The 12,616-nt window shown below is 35.9% G+C and overlaps 1 protein-coding gene and 1 long non-coding RNA gene across 6 annotated transcripts in view; one reads left to right on the top strand and one right to left on the bottom strand.

Annotated features, from left to right (window-relative positions):
• LOC132149318 (MAGUK p55 subfamily member 3-like) overlaps positions 1-12,616 on the top strand; it is a 19,449-nt gene extending 6,833 nt beyond the window's left edge. The window contains exons 5-19 of one of the 4 annotated variants that reach the window (XM_059558464.1): positions 36-116; positions 207-344; positions 627-708; positions 1,231-1,316; positions 1,832-1,906; positions 2,027-2,223; positions 3,341-3,405; positions 3,887-3,907; positions 4,890-4,931; positions 8,793-8,954; positions 9,377-9,457; positions 9,912-10,005; positions 10,112-10,220; positions 11,196-11,324; positions 11,654-12,616. In XM_059558464.1, coding sequence (XP_059414447.1) covers positions 36-116; positions 207-344; positions 627-708; positions 1,231-1,316; positions 1,832-1,906; positions 2,027-2,223; positions 3,341-3,405; positions 3,887-3,907; positions 4,890-4,931; positions 8,793-8,954; positions 9,377-9,457; positions 9,912-10,005; positions 10,112-10,220; positions 11,196-11,324; positions 11,654-11,833 — 1,542 coding nt within the window. In that variant the 3' untranslated portion in view covers positions 11,834-12,616. Of the gene's footprint in view, positions 1-35; positions 117-206; positions 345-626; positions 709-1,230; positions 1,317-1,831; positions 1,907-2,026; positions 2,224-3,340; positions 3,406-3,886; positions 3,908-4,889; positions 4,932-8,792; positions 8,955-9,376; positions 9,458-9,911; positions 10,006-10,111; positions 10,574-11,195; positions 11,325-11,653 lie in introns of those variants that run through there. The other 3 variants (XR_009435015.1, XM_059558465.1, XM_059558467.1) reach the window with 3 other exon arrangements.
• On the bottom strand, positions 339-7,316 carry LOC132149322 (uncharacterized). Of its 2 annotated transcripts, none has more exons than XR_009435017.1 (3): positions 7,126-7,316; positions 1,505-1,555; positions 339-1,275 (listed from the first exon to the last, which is right to left on the bottom strand). It is a non-coding gene; the product is annotated as an uncharacterized LOC132149322 (long non-coding RNA). The 2 variants fall into 2 exon arrangements; XR_009435018.1 differs by lacking the exon at positions 7,126-7,316 and adding an exon at positions 3,624-3,720.

Below are 12,616 nucleotides of genomic sequence, written 5' to 3'. Positions count from 1 at the left end.
AAATGCTTTGACTTTTGTCTATCTCTGATTGGTAGGTGGCAGAAGAGTTGCAAAGTGGACCAATGAGTTCTGAGGAAAAAGAGCTTCTACATTTGCTGACATCACCACACCTCAAGGTACAAACAACACTTTCATGATAACTGTTAGTCAAAAACACAATCTAGATATCTAGATCAATCTAGCTCCTGTCCATCCTGCATTGGTAGGCGGTTTTGTCCGTTCATGACACGGTGGCGCAGAAGAACTTTGACCCAGTGCTGCCTCCTCTCCCCGATGACTTTGAGGATGAGCTAGATGAGGAGTCTGTCAAGATTGTTCGCCTAGTCAAAAACAAAGAGCCGCTGGTAAGAGAAATAAACAATGCCAGTTGAACAAATACAGTGACTCCCAAAATATTAGGACACATGTACTGTTATTTTAGTATTATTTATATATTATTATAGTATTTGATAATATTTTGAATAGATTTTATTGTTAGGTTTTCAGTTTTCAAGTTACATTTAAATAAAAGTTCAGTATACACGACAGTTTGGTCCATCAGCATTTTGATCCATCAGACAAATTTTGATCCAGCATAAATGTATAGGTTGTTGAACTGTCTGTTTGTCTCTCTCTCTGTCTCTCAGGGTGCCACTATTCGGCGGGATGATTCCACAGGGGCCGTGATTGTGGCTCGGATCATGAAAGGAGGGGCTGCAGACAGGAGTGGTGAGTGACACTTCAAAGAATTTGTCTTCAATCTTGCGGTCTCGGTTTACTCCATGCTCCAAATATACAGTACACCTGAAAATCTTTTTTAATTACCATTGAGTATACCAGTGGAAAACCAGTGCAGTCTTCAAAGGTTCTATTCATCTCTAAACCCATTGAAGTGTATGAATATCCCTGCACCTCTATTGAGTGTGCTAGATATGATTATTTTTACCTCTGTGATGAGCACTAGGCTGCATGTCTGCTGCAGTGACACATGGCCCATCTGTGTGGTCAAAGAGAGTCTCCAGAGACTCAATCAAGGGAATCAAACAGACTCACTAACCACCTGACCACAGCTGTTGCCATGGGAATATAGTGTGTGTGTGTGTGTGTGTGTGTGTGGTTTTACTGATCTTTTTGGTCATTAAAAATACATTGAACTATGCCTATAAAGTGTATTGTGGATCAAACACAGCAGGTATAGCTTGAACATGTGGTTGTGAATCTGTAAATCAGGTAGTCCTCCTCTATCCGCAGGTCTGGTCCATGTCGGTGATGAACTGAGAGAGGTCAACGGCAGCTCTGTAATGCACAAGAGACCAGATGAGATCAGTCAACTACTGGTAATACTATTCTCCTAGACCTCCTACACATTCACTTGGTATAATTCACTTAAAAAAATAAATAAATAAAAACTACCCACATAAACACAGAATTAACAACTCTTGCTTCTTAAGTTCCTTGTTAAGGAGTTTTCCTATCAAAGCATTTTATTCACACAAAAATGCAAATCGTGTCATCATTTACTCACACTCATGTCGTTCAGCTTTTGTTCTTGTCCTCTCGTATGATTGTTGATTTTCTGTAGAACATAAAATAATATACTTATATATAAAAAAGTCTCAGTCCTTTGCCTGTTTAATGCATTTGCTATCATTTTATTAGAATTATCTTATGTAATATAATATAATAATAATATTATTTCACTTTTTTTTCACCAAATGTTGATTAATTGTGAACAGCTCAATTCATTGTTTAAAAAAAGATCAATCAATTGACAGTCCTAATAAAATCAAACCATAATCATTCCTGTTTATCGTCATAATAAGAGAAGTAATTAAATTTTTTTTTGTCTTAGTCTCAATCTCAAGGCTCTATCACATTAAAGATCATCCCAGCAATCAAAGAGGAGGACAAGCTGAAAGAGAGCAAGGTAATTGACTATAAAATGGCATAAAACTTAGTAATTTATCAGTAATCAGCTCAGCATCTCTCGAGTTTTTTCTCTTGTTCACTGTGTTTGCATCTTGTTCATACCATGTGTTTTCTTCAGGTCTACATGAGAGCACTGTTTGATTACACTCCACTGGAGGACAAAGCCACGCCGTGTCAGGAGGCAGGGCTTCCGTTTAAACGAGGAGACATCCTGCAGGTGGTCAGTCAGCATGATCAGACATGGTGGCAGGCCAAGAGAGTGGGAGACTGCAACCTGCGTGCAGGACTCGTCCCATCCAAACATTTTCAGGAGAGGTGATACAAATCTTCCATAAAACTCACACCCTACTCTCTTAAAGCTGTTTAGTTTGCAGGAAATTAAGAAAGATTTTAGTAGCCCTGTCCAGTTAATCAATCACACAAATCAATCAATAAACAAACAAATTTAGCTACTTGTGCCATTTAACATTGACTGAACAGCAGGGGAGTCATTAGTGCAGGGAAAAGGGTGAGTGCATAGGGCCCAGACATTTACAGGGGCCTTCTTCAATGCCCCCCACCCCCGGTAATTGAATTAAGTACATCTGAATTGTATTAACTTTAAATGTAATATCGAATAAAACACTACAGCAAAAATTATAATCAAGTACTGTACTGTATGTTGGTCAACACATCAAAATGTGCACTCCTTTAAAAACAAAAGATGATTAAAACCAAAATATTCTTTAAATTATAACTTTTAATTTGACATGATTACAATGTGCACTTAAACATATCGTTAAATACACTTAAGTGGCATTTAATTTTAGCATCTGCATGTATAGTTTTCTTCTTTTTTTAATTTTTTAAAAATTTTTTTACTGAAGTCCACATTCAATACAATAAAGCAGACTTCTTTGATTATTTTATCAGCTAACTTTTTTTTTTTTTTTTTTTAAACAATATAACCTAGAATTCTTAAAAACAACTGCAGCATGACCACAGAATAAGCTTTAATGTGTAAAAAGGCAGTTTTATGTTTCTAAATAACAGCACTATTAAGTATTTTGTGAATCAGGTTTACACTAACAGTGCGGCTGCTGTACCATTGTTAGCATTTTTATATCTGCAAATTACAAACAGTCTCTGAAAGCTGTGGTTTTCTTTAGGCTAAATCAATCCCTGTGGTTTTTATTAGACATCGATAAGCCAGCCTGCCCTTTTGTCCCCTCTTTTCATCTCAGTGGGATGAATCTAGATACTCTCATGCTAAGAATGGGAGCATTTTTTCTCACCATTGAATTTTTTTGTATTTTTTTTTATCTCGCTTAATAGTATATTTGATGGCTCCAGAGACAGGAATATCCAGTCAGAATAGTACAAAACATTATTGTCAAGGGATTTGATGTTTTTCCACTCTTTGAAGTTCTCTCCATATGGTTTTTCCCCTCAGGCGTTTAGCCTACAGAATAAAAATGGGCACGCTTCAAAGCTCAAAGTCTCCAAAAAAAGCTGTCTGTGAGTATTTCAGCAATTCTTCCTTCCTTACAGAAAACCCCTTCAGGTATTAATCAGTGCTGACTAACGGGAGGCATAATTTGCTGATGTGTGTGTTGTGTGAAGTCGCCAGGTGATTACTGAGCTCCAACCAAGTGCTTCATTTCTCACTAATCTAAATCTGATTAGAGAACAGACACATCTACAGTTTAGTAAAATGCATAATGCACCCTTCTCACTTGCTGTCTCTCACAGACTCTCCTAATATCTGTTCCTCTTCTGCTTCTTCCTTTATTACTCCATCAGTGTGTGGTTCTTCACTGCTGGACACACTTTGACATGCAAGATGTGGGAATGATGGAATTTATGAAACTCTCTATTTATAAATGAATAAACTTCAGGGCCAGTGTAGAATCTTTTCCAATTCAGAGTAAATGAAGTCTGCAGTTTTGGCTTCTTTTGTCATGATATATTTTCCTTTTCTTATTACTGCTGACACCAGATGACCAAGGATGTGACAAAGGTGGGTCTTCTAGGTCTGAGTTCACACATTCACCCTCAAATATACAACACACTTGTATTGGTTCCACAGCGATTATGAAATTAGGCCAGCGTTTCACCTAATCTATTAATACCTGGACAGAGACAACTGTTGTTCTACTGTACACACACACACACACACACACACACACACACACACACACACACACACACACACACACACACACACACACACACACACACAAACACACACACACACACACACACACACACACACACACACACACACACACACACACACACATGTTCAATGAGAGAGAGGCTTTGATGCATGGCACTTTCCAGGAATAAGGTATATTTTGATGGTCCATTACTTTTTTTAAAGCATTAGAGGAACAAATCACACAAAATGTATAGCCCCATTAAATTAACCTAGTATGACAAGTAGCTAGTTTTATAAAAATCATACGTCTGTATCTTCCCTTAATGTTGTCCTTGGTCCGTCCCACTTTAGAGGTCTTGACCTTTTATTTCTGAGATTATCACTTCACTCCCTTTCCTTCTTTTCCTTTATCAAGTTTTCCCTTAATACACTATTAACTAATGTTCTGAGACCTCATCACGTCACTTTTCCTCTTCAATCCTTTTTAAAGGTGCACTCAGTAATACTTAATTAAATTAATCAGTATCACCTTTTCTCATCTTTATCTATCTAAGGGCCTGTTTTCCATTTACTGTAGGTTATAAACAATCATTGTTTCCTCTGAGTCCCACTTAACCACACAAGTGAATCATAACATTTATACACTATCACACCAATATCTTCATCCTGGCAAATAACAAACCCCTGGGTTGGCCACGCCCACCACAGACTACTGAAATACTTGCCTCCTGCCTGCATGCCTAACTGTTGAACCTGCTTGGGTAACTGTAGTTCTGCAGCCCTCCTTCCTCTCTCCTGGTCTCCTCTGCTCACCCCTCTCTCCCTGCTTGCCTCCCTACAGAAGACTGTGACTGTGAGGGCTATTTCAATGGACAGTACATAGGTGAGAAACTGCATGCCCACTCCTGTACCCAGCACCTGCTAAATGTACTAAACTGCCTGAGTGAGCTTCTATTACTGCCTGCCTCTCTGCCAAGAGCTATGGCCGAGCCCTTGATGAGGGGAGGCCAGATTGAGGGGTTTAGTGTTGGTATTTGGCAATATAAAGGGAATTTTAGGTCAGTCAAAATCTTTCATGGTGAAGAAACCAATTTGCAGTGGTGCACTGATGCCTTTGGAAGAGAGAGTGGAACCTGGTTGCTATTTTTTGTTCACACTTTTGATTTAACATAGTATTAGAAAGAGTATGTGAGTGGAGCAGAACGACAGCAATCTCCCCTCAGAAATCACTTCACTCCAGCTCCTTTAATTCAGAAAGAATGCATTAAATCAATCAAAAATGACAGTTAGGACATAAAAAAGATTTCTATTTGAAAAAGAAATGCTGTTCTGTTGAATGTTTTTATTAATAAAGGATTTGGGCGGGGGGTACATGTGACATTGAAGACTGAAGTAAAGACAGCTTTGACATCACAGGAATAAATTAGATTTTAAAATGTATTAAATGAGAAAACAGTTATTTTAGATTGTGATAATTTTCACAATGGTACAGTTTTTAATGGTAATGTTTTAATCAAATAAATCCAGCCTTGGTGAACATATAACTCATCTTTCAAAATTTTTTTTAATCTTAATTATTCCACACTTTTGACTGGTAGTATTATAAGTGAAATAAATGCAGTTATTGTACCATTTTGAGGAAACTGGATGTATATGATGTGAATAAGTACACAATTGTGGAGAAAAAGTGCAGAATTACCAACAGATCTATGATCATTTTCACACGTTTTTCACACTTTTCTGTCATTAATTTTCATAAAGCATTTTATAATTCTGATCATTGTCTTTCGGATAATAAAATACATTATTAAATTATAAATTATATATATATTTTTTTATTATAAGTATACATTTATTTTAATTATGCATTAAAATAATTATAAATTAAATTATATAAATTAATTCAAAATAATATAATTGATATATAAATATAAATACTTTTTTTTTTAGCTATTAGTCCGTAATCACTGTTTTGCACTTGATGAATTCTTGCTCACATACAGTATAGCTCTGTTTAAAGTCTCATTAGTTAATAAGTGCTAATTTGAGGAGCTGTTAAAAGAGTGAAGAAAAGGAAGTGATTTTTCAGTTCATATAGTGTTAGATATTTCATTCTCAGGCTATCACAGTATTTTCACAATGTAGCAGCTGCAGAAATCTGTGTCAGGAGGGACAACCAACAAGCTGACAGCTTTTCATCTTCATATCTTCACTTATCTTCACCAGATGTCTCTTTCATTATGATCTGTGAAGAGTTTTAGATACTGTGACTTTCTGTGGCTCGCACGAATATGATATTTGAAACACTGAAGCAGATTTTCAGCACATAAACTCCTTTGTTCACTAACCACTTTTTTTTCTAAATGATAATCACACTGAGATAGCATGTGCAGTGATTATTTAAGTTATGCCTCCTTTTTAAATCTACATTAGGCTTATTATAGATTGTGCCTTAATCTCTTGCTATTTGCTTGCCATAATTAATATTGTGCTATTTCTGCCCATGGAAATCCCAATTTTATTAGAACTAGATTGTTTTGTTCTAGTTGTTGAAAGAAATGTATTTTTTATATTTAATTGTATTTATCAAGGATGCATTAAATCGACAAAAGGTAACAGTAAAGGCATTTATATTTTTATCAAACCATTTTTATTTTAAATAATATCAAGCAGCAAAACTGTATTCAGCATTAGGAATTGTTATAAGACATGTTTATTGAGCAGCAAATCAGCATATTAGAATGATTTCTGAAGGATCAGGTGACAATGAAGACAACTCAGGAATAAATTACATTTTAAATTATAATAATATTTCACAATATTACTGTATATAATAATAATAATAATGAAGCCTTGTTGGATATAAGACACTTCTTTCAAAAACATTAAAACAAATCTCACCAAAAGCCCAAACGTTTGAACACATGCTGTCCCCTTTGTATATTGACCAACAACGGAGACAGCATGTGCGAATACACAATAAGTGTGAGTAATTTGTTCTTAGTGTCACATTTCTTTCTGTTGTTTAAATGTGATCAAATTATAGTTCACATTGAAATTGGGTAAGAATAATTTACCTTACCTTAGTCACCAGGCAGGTAGCACTTTCCCTTGTCCAGTCTCTGTGTGAATGTGATCCTATGCTGCCTTCTGCTTTATTTAGTCCTCCATCCCTAAAAACCCCACTAACCCCAGAGCCACTGTCAGGCTGCTGCCCTTCTATTGGACACTCTGCACATTCCACCCTGCACGATTGGCTGTGCACTCACTCACTGAGTCAAGTGTGTGATAGCTAATGTGAGTGATGGCAACCCTCAGCCTTAGCCACTGACCTAGAATCATTGCAATAATCTGGTAGTGATGATAATAGTAGGAAATGACAAAGATGACTAGAAGTCAGACTTACTGACAGCATGGAGTCAAAATTGGCAGAATTGAATATCTGAAATTATATATATATATATATATATATATATATATATATATATATATATATATATATATATATATATATATATTAAAATTCATTGCATGCTCCAGATGCAGGAATTGTGATAAAACGTGCAGATTCCATGCTGGCCAACTTTTGGGGTAATGCTGATGCAGGAATGAATATTTCATGGTCAGTTGTAAATGACCTCAGGAGTGAATGTATGAACTGCAAATCTGATTTGGGGTCAGTTGTTGAGGGCAGAGTGTGGCTTATGCACAAGTGTGAGGTGGTCTAATGCGCACTGTAGTCTCTTCGAAGTGTAATGCAGTGGCTCCCTCCTGTGGCCAGGTGTTTTCCTGGGACTTTTACTCAGGTACAGTCCTCGATCTTCCCACACAGCTGCCACCATTAACCTCCATGTCCTGAAAAATAACACAGTTTACATCACTTCTCATAACAATACTGACTGAGGTGAAGATTAGAGTTACGCTACTGGAGTTGAAAGTTATCCAAGGAGCAGAATTTTCATGGTTACTGGTTAGGTTATGGTGATGTGTTTATCACGACTATATAAAATAAAACTGCTTAAGAGTTTAAAGAGTGTAAAAATTGAAGAATTTCAACACTTCATTTTTATTATGGTTGCACTTTCTGTTTCACGTAATTATCTCATAACATGATTAAATGCACTGCATGAGGTTGAATAGTGTTAGAGAAGAAATCAAATGTAACTTCTACAAATAAAATAAATATACACTACCATTCAGATGTTTGGGGTCAATAAAATTTGATTTATTTATATTTTTAGAGAAAAATACTTTAATTTACAAAGAATGCATTACAATTGAAAGTGACAATAGAGACATTTATAATGTTAGAAAATATGTATTTAAAAAAAATAAAATAATTATGTTCACTGAAGAATCAATTGGAAAAAAAAAGCAGCAGTTGTTTTTAACATTGATAATAATAAATTAATGAGCAAATCAGCATATTAGACTGATTTCTGAAGGAACATGTGACACTGAAGACTCGAGCAATGACTGCTGAACATTCAGCTTTATCATCATGGAGTAAATTATATTTTAGAAAATATTTCAAATCAAAAACATTTCACAATATAATAAATGCAGCTTTGGTTAAGATTAAGACACTTAAAATAATTAAAAAAAAACATTACTGACCCAAAACTTGTCAATGGTAGTGAAAATACATAAACACAACTATTAAGCTTGTAATCCCCCAAACACCCCCCCCCCCCCCCCCTCCCCCGTTGTGTAATAAATATTGAATTTCTTTGCTCTGTTTTAGCTGGTTTAAGGAGAAGCTTCCGTCTAAGTCGGAAGGACCATCGAGGTTCTTCAGGAGAGGCCAATGTTTCTGACCAGAATGACTCAGAATTCCTGACCTATGAAGAAGTGACACGTTACCAGCAGAAGCCCAATGAGAGACCACGATTAGTAGTTCTCATTGGTAAGATGTGGTATAAAAAATTAATTTTGTTGCAACAAACACCCAACTGATTAAAAGAGATATAGAATAATGGAAAAGAAACAGTCTAAATATAGAAACTGAAGGCACAGTGGTTGTCTAAGTCTACACAATATTAGCAAGTAGTACCTAATTAACAAACCTTGTATTACCATTAAAGTGCTAAGAATATATATTATTAAAAACAAAACCTGAAATGCACAATACCTTCCATAAACAACTACCAGATCTAAAATGTTTGCCAATCCGGTTCGTTGTATCCCACATTATGATGATACACTGACCTCTAATGGCAATAATGGTTCAGCTTAAGCATACATTTTTTATTTTCTTGTACACTGCACTTTAAGTAAATAAGTTACTTTATATGCAATATTTTTAACTTGCTGTCTATCTTTACACAGGTTCTCTGGGAGCACGTATCAATGAGCTGAAGCAAAAAGTGATAGCAGAAAATCCTCATCACTACGCTGTGGCTGTGCCCCGTAGGTCTTGCCTCATTTTCTAAGCAAGATAAAAAAAGCTTTCTGATAAATACACTAGCTGAATTGCACACACACAAAGGTCAAACATTGAAACTTTCCAATGGTTCAGTCGATTGAAATGATCTGTGAACTTTGAAGTCACCAAAAATTGTAATGTTTACTCAACTACATGTTCTTCCCAACACACACAATATGACCATTATATATATGTGTGTGTGTGTGTGTGTGTGTATATATATATATATATATATATATATATATATATATATATATATATATATACGCACCAACTGTCTTTTATTTTTAAGTAATTTTACAATTTCTGCTTTTTGTGTTTCACACATATAATTCATACAAGGTTTGGTAGTGTGTGAGGGTGAATAAATCCCAGCCTCATTTTTCAACTGTCCCTTCAAACCACATGACTTTTTTGGCTATCTGTTCTCCATCACAGACACCACGCGGCCCAAAAAGAGCCATGAGAAGGAGGGAGTGGAGTACCACTTTGTGACTAAGCAGGCATTTGACGCAGATGCACAGAATAACAAGTGAGTCTCACTGTGGTGTGGTCCTTTTGTACTGCTTCTATACAAGTTTGACCTATCCAATATATTGTCTAGTTGCCATACCCTGACTTGAATTGTCTGTGTGTAGATTTATAGAGTATGGTGAGTATAAGGAGAATCTGTATGGGACCAGTATAGAGGCCATCCGCTCCGTTCAAGCCAAGAACAAAATGTGTCTAGTAGATGTACAGCCTGAGGTAAATTACTGCAGATTTTGCCCTGGGTGTTGATTCAAGAATTACTGTAAACACTATCATTTATAATTTAAATAAAAACCGCTAAATATTCTTTTAAATTATGCACAAAAGCATGTGTTGTACATTTGTACTTTTTGTTTTGGTTTTATTTGCAATTTTCATGCATGCTTACAATAAATAGCCAAAAGGAAGTCGTTTTCCAATGCTGATATGTACTGAAAAGTTTCACCTTCAGGTGGAGCTACTTGCCTATTACAACAAGAATATTAGTTGTGCAAGACCACATGCAGTTCTTTACCCCCAATGGCAAGAATCCCTGTTCTGGTCATTGGTCACTCTAATACATTTTTAATGTGAGATTTTACTGCTACTGGCTTAAACTAAATTTAAAGTTTGGTTTATCAGGGCATACAGGCATCATTTATTTATTATATAATTCTGTACATGGTCTTCTAAAGTTAATTGCAACTGGGTTAAAACTAAACTTACACTAACGTACACTATTTGAGAAACTCTTTTGGTAAACCATATAGATTATATTTTTAAATGTTTTAATGCCAAACCTCATAATAAAGAAAAGGTTATGAAAGAGTCAGACAGAATGATAGACAGATCATGTTAATATGCTGAATTGGTGCTCAAGAAGCATTTCTTATTATCATTGTTGAGAATATTGATAACTATGTTTTGCTTTTTTTTTGTGGAAACTGAGATAGTTTTTTAGGATTCTTTGATGAATAGAAAGTTCAAAACAACAGCATTTAAATTTTTAAAATAGAATTTACATTATTACATTACATTATTATTACATTATTTATATTATAAATGTCCTTACTATGACTTTTGATCATTAATTTAATATGTCGATGCTAAATAAGATAATTTATTTCTTACCCCAGATTTTGAACAGTAGTGTAGATAGATATTTTCATTTATCCCTCCACATTACTGGTTCTGTTGTTTGTCCTGCTACAGGCTCTGAAGGCCCTACGGACAGCTGAATTTAAGCCTTACGTCATTTTCGTAAAGCCAAGAATCCCAGAGAGTCGCAGACGCCGCAGTGCTGCTACATCACCAGGAGGAGGAGAACATGGACGAATAACAGTGAGTCTGATCACAGGTTTACATCAGTCGGCTCTCGGGAAACCCTGTGGCACTGATCAACGACAATTCTTTCAGCCTCTGAAAAAATCAGCCTCAAAATTTTGTCATTTAATAATAATTGGAATAAAATTGCAGAGTCTGTCTGGCTTAAAAAATCATCTTAAGGTTTGTCTCACTTGCAAAATTGATCGTGAACTCGTAGAATCTACAGACAAAGTATTGCTAGCTTGATTACTGTATATTTTTGCACACATTAACTGATATCTCTTTCATTTCATTCTCACTATAAATATTCATGCACTACATTCTCTCATCTCCTCATCTATCAGGAAGAGGACCTGCAGGAAATGCGTCTGTCGGCACAGCAGATAGATCAACAGTACGGTCACCTTGTGGATCAGGTCCTGATTAAGGAGGACACTGCCAGTGCCTGCGCAGAACTACGTAGCATCCTGGAGAGACTGGAGCGGGAGACCTTCTGGGTTCCTGTGAGCTGGGTCAAAGCCTAGGACCTCTGCTTCATTTCAGACTTTAAACCTACATTACCACTGATGGCTTTTCTTCCAGTCGGACTGCATTCACCCACCTGGACCTGGCTTCTTTGAGTGCTCCACCATCTTTAAGAGGAAGCATAAAAAAAGACTAAAAAGACTTGAAGGCCATTAAAGATGTCTGTCTTATTACTCATTTTTTGTCAGGCTGAGACATGCAGGCACATAAGCACTTATATTAGCATGAATGATCTAATTTATTTTTGAATGACATTAATTATTTATAAATTTCGCTATAAATATTATTTGAAATGAAGTTTATTTGATACTATGTGGCTTCCTTTCAGGTTATTTATTCTTTCAATAGACTGCTCACTAGAGCAATACTTCCAGTGTCAGATTATATTATCAGAATGGTATTGACCTTTGGTATTAAATGGCTGTGGAATGTGGTTACCGTAGCAACAACATTGTTCTTCTTGAATTGCACATCTGGCCAGAGCAAGTGGGAAATGTGAAGATTTTTCAACAATGCATATCAAGCCGTTCCCACGCACACCCATGCAGAGACTCATTTAGCAACCGTAACTACTTCAGTTTGAGATCATTTGAAGTTTCAATTTCCTAGTGTTGCTTGTCAGACTTTGTTGTCTAATTTAATCATAGAAATCAAGTTCTTTTTGAAGAGCACGCCTGATCAATGTTTTCACAGGAAAATATTAAACTCCTGCTGTGCCAACAACTGTCTCAATGCACCAAGCTTGACTTTTCAATGATTGTCTTCATTTGGAGGGTTACGAA

The sequence above is a fragment of the Carassius carassius genome, chromosome 9 (genome assembly GCF_963082965.1).
Source record: "Carassius carassius chromosome 9, fCarCar2.1, whole genome shotgun sequence".
NCBI classification, from domain to species: domain Eukaryota; kingdom Metazoa; phylum Chordata; class Actinopteri; order Cypriniformes; family Cyprinidae; genus Carassius; species Carassius carassius.
Note: the sequence above shows the minus strand (reverse complement) of the source record. Positions and strands in the feature narration are given on the sequence as shown.